Below are 12,633 nucleotides of genomic sequence, written 5' to 3'. Positions count from 1 at the left end.
TTACAGAATCACATGGGGTTAGAAGGGACCTCCAGAGATCATCTAGTCCAACCTCCCTGCCAAAGCAGGTCCACCTAGAGCAGGTTGCACAGGAACGTGTCCAGGCGGGTTTTGAATGTCTCCAGAGAAGGAGACTCCACCACCTCCCTGGGCAGCCTGTTCCAGTGCTCTGCCACCCTCAAAGTAAAGAACTTCCTCCTCGTGTTTAGGTGGAACTTATATTCAAGTTTGTGCCCATTTCCTCTTGTCCTATCCCTGGGCACCACTGAAAAAAGACCCGCCCTGATAATAAGATTCTTTATACTTAATTCCTAAAAAAATGTAAGAGATTCAGATGAGGAAGGACGTGTTAAAGATGAACAAGTCTTCCATGGGTATTCTTGACACTGTTCAGCTTGTTAGCTATCTCTGCATTCTCCCCATTAGACTTAGCCTGGCTGCCAGGGCAGCCCAAAACAGCCAGCAAGAGGCGATACTTAGTAATTATACAGTTGTGTTTTCTGCTTTCTCACACCCGTCCTTGCTTGCGCTTCTAGGTAAAACACTGATTTGTACAAGGCAGGACAAACTTTAAAGACAAAAAAATCCAGGTACTAAGATATTTTAGGAAAAGAAATATTAGAATTCATAAAACTGTTCTTTCATATAGGTTGTGTTATGACTAAGATACGCTTGTTCCCTGCCTGAGCACACACAGGAAAGCAGCTTCTCCTTCTCCCATTGGCAGCAATAACAATACTTACTGTGATTTTGGTGTTCTTATCTTCCCTTGGGGGAAAGGTGTTATAAGCAGGGAAGGTGGGAGTGTGGCATTACTTTTCTGGTGTACTGCCAACATCAGCCAACGCATGAGCACAACTGGCTACCAAAAATTCTCTCCGTACGCAAGGAAGATCCTCAAGAAAGATTATCCTTGCCTGGGGACAGAAATGAGCTCTGCAAGCTCATAATTACTGCTACAAGCTAGTATTTGCTATTGCTGTATTCAACCTAACCATTATAATCAACTGAGGTTATCCACGGGAGAACTGAAATATAGAATACTTGTAGTGAGTAGAGAAATAATGATGGAGAGCCAAGGAATACAATCACTGTAATGAGCACAGCTAATGAATAACTGATATAAGGTAATTTCTTTCTGCCCAAATACTTCACAGCCAGTTCACAATTTACTGAATGGAATACCTATTTATCAAACTGTATCTATGAGTAACTTAAGAGTATCTAGATCTTCACATATGTGGTTGCAAATATTTTGTCCTGAGTATCTATCCTTTATTTGTCAGAAACATTTTTTTTTTCATTTACATTGATCAACCATGCAAATTATATACCATGGTTTGCATTTCTGTTAAGCTGTATATCATTTTTGGCAGTAAATCACAGTCCACTAGAATAATGACCCAAACGAATACAGAAAAAAAATCCAAACACATGCAAAGTATGTAAGATTTTGAAACCAAAATTTTTTTCAGAAATAAATTTGTTATGGTACTTTCTGAGCTATCCCATATCTCACACACCATTCTGTCACCATCACATTAATTATGTTACTATTTTTACCATAATGTTTTCTCTTCATAATATCTGTGAAGAACTGTAAAAATGTAAATAATTCAGGAAAACATATAGTGTCTTCTAGAAAGAAAGATCTGAAATTCACTATTACTACTTAGCTGTCAGGAATTTAGCAGAGTAAATTCACATTTTTAAATATCAGCAAAGAACCAGAAATTATTTGGTAACATACAGCTAGCAAATTAAATCATAGCTCTATCAAAGCCAATGAGTAACTTTGCTAGCCTTTTTCTCACAAAGTAACCTGAAATAAGGACGCTATCGTAAGTTTTCTGATAGTGAGGAAAAGTTAAAAAATTCTAAATTGTCTCTTTCTTTGTGAAACAAAATATAATTTGTGAAAATATTATTATATTTATTCTCTTAGTAGAGAACTTTGTGTGTACCCTCAAGGCTTTGTACCTACTGTACTTACTCTAACAAAGTTTACTTAGATAAAATGGTGTGGATTTTTAGAAACAGAAGAGTAATGAATTAGGAACCACACTATTTGCCTGAGTAGATCAGTCATCTGAGATGAGATACACTGCTGGTTCAGAGCAGTAGTACTGTGCCAAAATAATAAAAATAAGGCTGGTAGAGAGTACTTAGAGAAATTTCAAGCAATAACAGCAGAATGGTGAATACTTCTGTATTATAAAAATACTACTGTATGATAAAAAGGTTAACTACCAACAAAGAAATGGCAAAAATAAGTGCTCTGACAAACCTGTATGTCATGGACAGAAAATGAAAAAAGAAAGAGCAGGTGAACTGCAGCTTGGATCAGAAAGACAGTGGTAGACTTTATGTGTTAAGAGGAGAAACTGAACCCCTATTAAAATTTGGGGGGTTTGGCACAACATTATTGTGTATATATTTATGAAATTTGCCATATTTCTTACTATTATTTTTCAGTATTTCAATGAGAGAGATCAGCAGTCTCTTTTTATTGCAATGCAGCCATTATGAGCCGAATTTCAACTTGTTTTATATTGAACAAGTACCGAGCTGTCTCTGGAGAACTTTACTGCAGTTTATCTATGCAGTTTACTTGCATCTTACTTTATCTCTCACCTTTGATACTAATCAGTCATGGCTGCAGGTCAAATCTTTTTGCATTGGAAACAATCACAATAACCAATCCAGAAGTAAACCAGCCTGTAATGAAATTCACTGCCTAGGGCTAAACATAGAGCTAACATGTGTTTAACAAATCGAAGCTTGTATTTATCACTTGTCACTGTTTTTGTCTTTGTCTATTGGAGGGGAAAAAACAATTAAGAAGCTGAGCAGTAAAGAAAAACTTAAGAATAGCCCAATTTCTTTTCAGATTTGGTGGTCTGTTACTGTGGCAAAATGCAGTCTGCAAATCACAGAATAGCGAAAGGTTTAACAGAAAGTGTCTATGGGTGAACCAGTTCAGAATACAAACATCATCAGTACAAATCACAGCTGACAACTTTACATAAGGCTGAGAGAAGTTCAATTGACTTCACTTATGTTTGCAGTCAGATTTTCTGGACCCACACTGGAACTACATGGTGAAGAACTGAAATACTGAAACCGAGGTACTGTGTTTCTCACCCTAATGGCTAGTGAAGCTAAATGGATCCCACCCAGCACCTATCCGAAAAGTGGAAACTCGGGCTTTCCATGAGATTGGAAGTGATGGTCCCTCCTGGGGCCTCCTGCAGGGTCCCACCACGTGCAATGCAATGCACAGTAACAGGCTTACTTAGACCAACAAAATCCATCTGCATAAATATGCGGCCTCACAACCCTGGAACAGTGATTATCCTTTCTTATAATGACAGAAACAATAATGATTGCTTTGAGACAGCTTTATTTTCAGCTCATTTCCTCAAGAGACATCCTAAAAAATATCTTCTCCTTCCTATGATTTCTATTTATAATTTCTACTTATGTAAGGTAAAATGAATGATTTGGAAACATGATTTCTGTTTACTTGGCCCAAAGCTCAGCATTTATCCCAGGTGCGAAGGGGTCAGTAATCCAGTGATACTCTTTTAAGGAAAAAAGAAAAAGAAGCTACTTTTTCTCCGGCTCATGCCCAATCAGATTTTGGCTCAAAAGCCACAGCACACTACTGTAGCAGGATCCTTTCAATGGAAATTAATTATACAACATACCACATCAAGCCACTCCTCTGCCAGGGGCTTCAGCTGCAACATTGGTAATAGTAACTCCACTGCTATAGTGCGGTACGTAGTAGAAGAATACTCGCACATAGCTACAGCATGCTCAGTACCATCAGATCATACTGTGTAACACGACCCTGGCCTTTTCAGTATTTCCCGTAACATTCAGACTTTCCCATGATCATGCTATTTTATTTGCAAAAGAATTACCAACTCAAACCTGACCCACTCAAAAAAAACCCACAAACCCCCCATCCCTCAAATCCTCTGCCCAGAAAACCCCTAAACCTCAGATATGTAGGGATCTTTTCATGTCAATTTTTTACAACCAAGAGACCCAATTCTGCTCACTGTTACGATTCTACTGACTACAGTCAAGTTTTCATGATTTACATTCCTTCAATGTAAAATTAGTCTCAGTGGGGGGCTTAAAAATGATGAAACGAAACTCCTGATTAAACAACCAAAAATAATTCTAAATAGATTACAAATTCTTTCACTTAAAATCCTGAATGATAGGATTCTGAAATTAATGGCATCCAAGTGTCAGTATCACCCCATCTGCCAATGACAACTAGTTGAAAGTCCATGCAGCGTTTCACACTACATTATGCAGCAGCGGTTTGTTTTTCATTTAGAGAGGAAGGTTCGCTATAACGGAATCAAGCAGGAAGCTGAGTTACACAGAGAGAAACAGCTGAATGCCTTGCATTGATCTCTCTCTCACTCGCAGAAAGTGAAGTAGCATCTTTGGTTACAAGGCATCCAGATCTTGATACCACAGCTTGTGTGAGATACTGCCTGTTCTTTACCATAATACCTATTACAGTCATGCTGGGATATTGCCTTATCAAAGGATAAAAAGTGCCCCCATTTCCAAATTACCGCAGCTGTTACCTTTCTTAAACAAAGTACAAATAGAATTGAGATCAGAATTAAAATTATGCTACGATGTTAAACTACCATGTAGAGTAAGCTGGGTCCCTGTATTTAAGCACCTTTCACTTGCAAGTGCAAGACATCGACTCAAGACTGTACTCTAGGGCTGAGATTGAGTAAGTTTTGAGTATTTTCAATAATAATGTCTGACGCAAAGAAAACTACTCTGCAGCGAAGACCAATCATCTAGGTATATTCTCTGTGGCTTGGGTGTTTTAACACGATGTTGCTCCTGACAGAATTAAAGCTGGATCAAATTAAAACTGGAGATTAGCCCTAACAAATAATGAAGTTATCATTATTTTCTATTTCCTGTTTAGGGTGATGAACCTGTAAGTATCATCTGTGTGATGACAACCACAGAGTAACTTTTTGGGAATAATGTCTTCTATGTTCCCATGCCCTTAATAAAACTTGTCCACAGTACCGTCTGAAGTGGGCAGCAGCCTTCCTCCCCGCCAAGCAATAATTTAACACATTTCATTATCTATTTGCCCTCTGTCAGTGTGAAAAACAGTGATTACGTTTACATGTCTCTCCAAACCCAACACAGCTACATTCACCAAATCACATTTTTATGATTGGTTTACCAGAAAGGAAGAGAAAAATGAGCAAGGTAAAAATAAAAATACATAACGTAAAGAAAACATTCAAAATGGGTCACTGACTAGTGGGAGTCCATCTTGGAACATGCCAGGCCCTAATTTCAACTAGTTTTGAGAATATGAAAGATTAAGGAATCTAAAATCAAAGGCTGTGCTGGAAATGGCCTATTGAGTTTTACAACTATAATGCATGTTTCACTACTTCTGCCTCAGATTGTGGCTACAGACACTGCAGATCGCATAATTCCAGATCTCTCAGAACCCTGGCAAATTCCTCTACCTCTCCCAAAGTTTCAGCATTGGAGACACTAGTGTGAGGTGCAAGGCATGAATTGAACATCGTCAGAAGACATACACTGTTCTTCCACAAGCGAATCATGTCCATGGCCAGAGACTTTTTGCGCATTTTCTCACTTGTTCAAGAGGTCTGTGTTAGCATGAAGAATTATGTCATCCTCTGGTCAATGCAGCTACACTATTAGCTTTCCTTTTACAAACATATTTCCTTTGCGTCTCAGAAAATCTGTCATATTTACATTTGAGGCAAAGTTACATTGGTCAATTCCCTATGAAGCACTCACTTCTCATTAATAATTTCCAACATTCTCACTATCTATCTCACGGAATCACGGAATTGTTGGAGTTGGAAGGGACCTTCTAGAGACCATCTAGTCCAACTCGGAATACCACTACTTGGCCCCTGGAGATTATATTTATATTATATTGATTCTTTCAGTATTACTGTATTGTGACTAGAATAATGAATGTATGGCTTAACTGTTACTATTGACTGGACTCTTCTCTCCGCCCCAGCATTAAAGGATAGTACCAGGCAGTGTGTCACAGCAGAGACACTGAAAGGAATCCTTGGCTTTGCTACTAGCCCTGCCCCACCACTCTGGCAGAGCCCAGGGGAACCCCTGGGCAGTGCAGAGCCAGCCCCTGTGACTCTGCAGCCATAGCTCATGCACACACTTAACTTGGGCTGCATGCAGTCTGGCCATACTGCTCAGTCTTTCTATGACCCAGTGTAAAGGCTTTTGAAGTGAAAAAAGAGGCTTTTGTTTCTGCATTAATTACATAGCACAGTCTTCGCAGGATCTTTGTGGAAACTTCCTGGTCTATTTTCCCTTTGCTATTCTACTACTGAGAATGGGCAGCCTGTGCTATTAGACAGGTGGATAACAAGATGTGAGTGAACAGTCTGCTCGGTTAATATAAAAATATGTAAAATCCTATCATTTTTTCCCTTTTGTGTTCTGCCACCCCTGGACTGCGCTAGAGCCTCACCTACCGAGGCCTCGAGACAAATAAGCAGCCTGTCCTTCCCTGTGTGTTTAAGCCTGAAACTGACTCCCTCCTTCAGCAAACATCAACACTGCTTCATAACTGGGTCACAGACCAGTGCAGAAACCTGTCACATTCCCTTCTCCGTTGGCTTCTGTTCCAGGACCACAGCACTAGCACCAGGCTGACAGACTAGTTCTGCCTGTAATGTAACTTAAAGGGAATTCAAAATCAGTCTATAACATTGCAGAATAATGTTTCAGTATGAAAAATAACAGTCTTCACATTGTTTGGACCACCTAGTGGACAGCTTTTTTTTGTGTGAATAACAGCTTATATAGTACAGCCCTACATTATAAATCACGTGTATTTTATACAAGTATTCTTATTCCAAGAAGATATTTGCTATTTCACTTGGTCTTCACAAAAGGTCTAACAATATTCTCTTCTGAAAGGTATATTTCACACAATAAGACTGAATAAAGATTGACCAGCGTGTGAAAGCATCTGAATTTCTGAATACAAGCCTTGTTTTCAAAAGCACCCAAGGAAGTTATTATTCTTAAGCAGGTTTACTTCCTTAATAGTTACTTACTGAAGTGTGATTTATATGATCATCTATCCGAGTATTTTCATGCTTAACTAGGAAATTCCTTACTTCTCTGTATTTGCACACTTATTCATTTAAACATACATGTTTCTTAAATAGTTCAGATCCATGTTGCATTTCTCTCTTCTTCAAATTCTATTCTTCTATCACTTTACATTTTTTGAAGTCTCTCTAAATTACTGGGTAATGGCTCTGGGTCACATGCTTGCTAAGGGTGTAATTCTGCCACTTTTACTCTCTCTAGTTGTTTTGCCTCAGACACAATGTTTTTGATTTCAAGGAGACTACAAGGAGACTAGTTCCAGGGTAACATACCATATCCAGTGAGAGTAAGGATGACAGATTTGGGCCCTGACTGCTTTCCTCAAGAGGATTTGCTGCAATGAAGATATTTCTGTTTGACAGGTTTATTGTTTAACATGTAATAATTTAAGATAGTAATGCACACATCCCCTGCAGTACCACACTATGGATTCAAAACCCATATGGACAGAAATGCATGAAGAGAGAATAATGGATTTCTCAACCTGCTGTGTTTACATACTCTTCTGGTTTTAGCATGGAAAACACATTATGCCTGTGTGGAAGACTAAAAACATTGAATTTGCATTATTTCCTGTAACAGAAGGATCTTCCTATAAATACCTCTCTTCTTACCTTCACATTGTAAATTGTTTAACTGAACTCTGTAAAGTTTAAACACATAAATTACAGGATTAGGGCTCAAATATTCAGATAAATTTTTGGAGACTTACAAGATAAAAGTTGTCTCATTAAATATATAAACAGAAATGTTAATGTATGGCACAAAATAATAAACAGTTAATTTTCAGTAATAACCTGGAAATTAATGTATTATCATTTATATTTTGGCTCTAGTTACAGGTATATCACATTACCAACCCACTTCATCTTAAACTGTGGAAGGTATTCTATGATCCAGTATTAAAGTCTGTATTCACAGATTTGCAAGGCCAAATGACTACAATAACAGAGAAAAGTATTCTGATAAGTAATGATTTCCTGGAATATTCAAAGATAAACCAGTTAAAACTCATCAAATGTCATAATGTTTTACTTCAAGTTTTTAAACTGTTACTGACCATGGCAAAAATAATGTGTCAGCAAATAAAATAAAAAATCACATTGCATAGATTGTAGAATTACTGCAGACTTTCCTGTGTTGCTGACTGAATCTTTGTACGTGTGAACAAACAAGTTGTCTTTCATTCTGCCAAACACAAGAGATCTCATTACTGTCTTCTACTTTTGAGGCTGGAAGGCAAAGAAAAGCTGAAGCTCTTGAAAGTCAATTTGATTTCATTAAAAGGGTAGTTTGAGATTATGAACCATATTTTAATACAAACTGTATTTTAAAAATCTTTTTATTTCTGCCCCTGTAATTCAGCTACTTAGGGGCTTTTTTATATTTCCAGGATGAAAATGTGTAGAAGAAAGTTAGTTCCTTTATGTTTCCTGCTTTCCAATGGATTGTTAAAAGACCTCATCAATATATAAAGCAAGTTACATGCTGACAACATGTAGCTTATAAATAGTAAACGAAAGATCTCTGTTATTTATTATATTTCTTACCTCCTTTTTTATGGGATCTCAAGGGACTTGACAACCGATGGTCTGCAACTGACTGGGATTGGCTAATTGATTGTGAATCATTCATTTCGAATGAATGTTTTGAAATTAACGGAGAAGCAGAGATCTCATCCAAATCCTTCTGGAATAAAGAATGCTGGTTTAGGCATATCAGAAATATATTGATTCCACGCTGCCATGCTCACTTATAGTTGCGATCTCACAGAAAGCAACTTCTTATTTTCTAAGACTTCAGGAAACGTCTAATGCTAGACTTAAGTTATACAAGATTCTTGTAGCTTTCAGCAACACCGACTTAGCACCCGTCACAAACATTTGTTTACTTTTTCCATTTAACTTATTTATCCCCTTTCCTCATGCAGTTAAATCATAGCATGCACTGTATGCTGATTTCCTCTCATAGTTAATTTGTATCTTTAGAAAAAAGCTATAGGAAGGTATTAATCTGCTTAACATTTCTAAGTACATCATCCAAGGGATTTTGTTTTTTTAATCTTACATATGCTCAGCAGAGTTACTGGCAAAAACTGTACATTTTCTCCATTTCATCCTTTCAACATCAAATGGTAAGCAGCAAAAATTGGATCAGACTTCAAAGACTATGCTGTGCTCCAAGTCACAGAGCGACTCCTCCATTTCACATATTGAATTCGAGCAGGATATCAAAGTGCTACCAAAGAACCTCAGGTCCTTACTAAAAAAGAGTCTCTAACATCTGTAGAAAGTGAAGTGCACAGACAAATCACCTCAGGGAGCAGCTAGCATTTATTCTCAGCAGCAAATTTCCAGCCTTTTGATTCTCTTATTCACTGTACCTCCCTGTCTTTCTACAGAACTAAAGTTCTTAGCAAGCAGGCTTTTGTCTCAAAGACTTCAAAACATCACTAACGGTTTCATGTTCAGATGGCTATGCCAAGCAGCCATGAACACATTGCAGAACTGTGGACTCAGGAATTTGAAGTTATAATGTGATCTTATTTTAGAATATAAACTTAGTGGTACCTTTTTTGTTTGTTTGTCAAGAAAATCAGGCACCACAGGAGAAGACTGGTTACTGCTTTGCTGCCTAAAAGCAAAGAAAAATAAAAAATTCAGTTTAAATATTGTAATTTCTTCATTCTTACAAAAGGTTTACTGGCATACACATTTTTTGTTGATTTTCCCTTTTCCCCTTCCCCCAATTTCTAAATATGCACATACAATCAATTCAGAGAAAACACAGACCAGTCCCATTTCCTCTTATAAGGAAGTGCATGTTATTAAACACAGTAACAGGCTATGAGCAATGAACTTGTCATTAAAAATTTGTGGGTAAGTGCGTATGTAAAACAAGTTTATGAGAATTCTATGAAATTGAAGTAATGTATTAAAATTAATTTCACAAGATTTTACATGAAACTTTTTTTCAGGGCTGTGAAAAGCTGTTTTCACAGAATTCAAACTCAAAATTTGGCAAATGAGAAAGAAGTGAAACAAATGGTTTTGTGTTCTCCTAAAGCCACTTGGGTTAAGCACAGAGCAAGAAGAGTTCAGATTCTTTGTCTATATCTGTTATTATTTTACTATCACATTATGTCACCATAGAAATATTAAAGGCCAACTCCTGCTCTCATTAATGCTAATTAAAGTATTGTAACAACCTTCTTCAGGCCCTGATCCTTGTTGGCAGGCCTTTGAAGTCAATGAATCTCTTGAATAGTAAAGTCCGCCCAGACAGAACTTGCTCCAGAATCTTTAGTTATGCAAAACCAAAAAAAAGATGCAACCAATTTAGTTTGATGGATAAAAAACTGAGGTTCGTAGAGATTATTTGATATGCTTATGGTCCTAAAATGGGATTAAAAGCAAGATTTTCTGTCAAAACACACCTCAGCCATTGCATCATTACTCTCCAACCCCCTCACAACTTTTCTAAAAATGCAATTAATAGCAGCTGTATTTCTACTTATAGCTGAAAATATCTGAAATCTAAGTTTCAGTCATAGTTTTTGGCTTAGATATATACATATCACAGCTTTTTTCATAGATGAGGAAAAGCTTTTCAAGGTACTAAGTAGCTCATTCAGTTTTACAGTTATTAGAATTGAATACATTTCAGCCCTTTCAGTCACAGTGGGAAGGGGGAATATAAAGAACAAAAATTGCTTTACTGATTAAAAAATACAATGTATGTTATCTCAAATATCATTTTTTGTCAATACTTATGTTTCAGTCAGCTCATTAGTTATAAATTACTCATGTAACAATAGAATATCATATTGGACTTTAAAAAAAAAAAGTCTGGCCACACGTGCATTTTACCTTTCAGAATACACCTTTAAAATGTACTTTTTAAAAATACTTCAAATTAAAATAACACTACTGAAGGACCTGAAACATTTTAGACTATGATATATTGAATTTGATAGCTGTGTATCACCATGCATATGTATTAGATAATACATTTATTCTGTGACATCCACAGAGGCTACTGAAATATTTCAAGCCTTATTCACAACAGGGTTTAGGCTCTTAGGTTAAGTTTGTCTGAATGTGTTAACCCAGCTCAAGAGCATTGACTTAATTTCAAACTAATCACAACAATGACAGCATGATGGTTGTCAATAAGCTATCTCTCATCTATTTGTGGGAACAAAATGAAGCATTCATGAACATGGTAAACATTCCGCTTTACTGTCATGTTGCAATTTCATGAATGAAGTTTGCATTTGCTTGTCAGATTTGGGAAATTTAAATTCCCCTTTATTCTTTGACACTAAGAAAGAGAAGGAAAACATTCTGATTAATGTGTGGTTTGAATTTAAACATGTTTTCCTTGGAGGAAAAGGAGGGATCTGTTTTAAAAATGCATTCTCATTTTATGCTGGCACACTTCTTGTACAGGAACGTATAAAATATATCTAGGACTGTATTCGACATTGCATTTGTGCAGTTCCATAAAGTTCTTTATTACTATTTCTCTTGTATATATATTATTTAGATAATCACTTATTTAGCGGGATTAGTTAGATAACTTGCCACTTTACCTAAAAATTACTCACGCATTTGTTGAGATGATTCATCCTCCCCCCTTACCCACCAATATTGCAGAAAATAAACCAAATATGAGCTAATAATCATGAATAATCCTCAAATATCACTGTGGTCAAAATCAAAATCTGCTATTAGATCAGTATGTTGCAAATAGTCTACAATGCCAAGATGGACTGAGTCACCACCTAAATTTAAATATTCAGATATTGGGGCAGTTTGGATCTGGATACAAATCTGCAGCTTGAACTAATCTCTACCTTCTATAAAAAGAATCTAGATTTTAGTATGGTTTTGCCAGCACTTCAACTTTGCCAGGTCTAGAAAATCGTCTAAATGTTTAAAGCTTGAAGGAAGAGTTCAGCACCTTGCCTTCTGTAGAGCATAAGCTAATAAAAATCAGCCTCTGGAATTCTGAAGCCCTTAGATCCTGACCCTCTGTCAGGATCCCAGTGATTCTGTGTTTCCAACTAGAACAATCCTAAGTTGGGTTATATTTGACTCAAGATACCCCATCCTTCCACAGAAGCTACTGCTGCTGATACAAGTATGTACTTCATGATTACTAGCTTTTACTCACGAGTTTTTTGTTGAATTTTTCTCCCCCTGTCCTGCTGAGAAGGGGGAGCGACAGAGTGGCTTGGTGGACACTGAGGCCAGCCAAGGTCAACCCACCACAATGTCAAACTGGCTGCGAACTCTTCTAAAAACATGGTATCAACTGTAGATGCTGAGTACCTCGAAATCAGTCTCTGAGCTATTCTGAAAATCTGGTCAATATGCAACATGGGAAATGTAGCAGGAACAGGAGGGCAGCTCAGCAGTAGTTAGT

The 12,633-nt window shown here is 37.1% G+C and overlaps 1 protein-coding gene across 1 annotated transcript in view; it reads right to left on the bottom strand.

Moving 5' to 3' along the window:
- The window catches only part of MYO3B (myosin IIIB), a 181,701-nt gene that overhangs the window by 33,273 nt on the left and 135,795 nt on the right, over positions 1–12,633 (bottom strand). The window contains exons 31-32 of the mRNA XM_074145732.1: positions 9,774–9,837; positions 8,754–8,892 (exon numbers count right to left, since the gene is read on the bottom strand). Coding sequence (XP_074001833.1) covers positions 8,754–8,892; positions 9,774–9,837 — 203 coding nt within the window. The remainder of the gene's footprint in view (positions 1–8,753; positions 8,893–9,773; positions 9,838–12,633) is intronic.

This window comes from Numenius arquata, chromosome 3 (genome assembly GCF_964106895.1).
Source record: "Numenius arquata chromosome 3, bNumArq3.hap1.1, whole genome shotgun sequence".
NCBI classification, from domain to species: Eukaryota; Metazoa; Chordata; class Aves; order Charadriiformes; family Scolopacidae; genus Numenius; species Numenius arquata.
The sequence above is the reverse complement of the archived record's forward strand: the minus strand, read 5'-3'. Positions and strand labels throughout refer to the sequence as shown.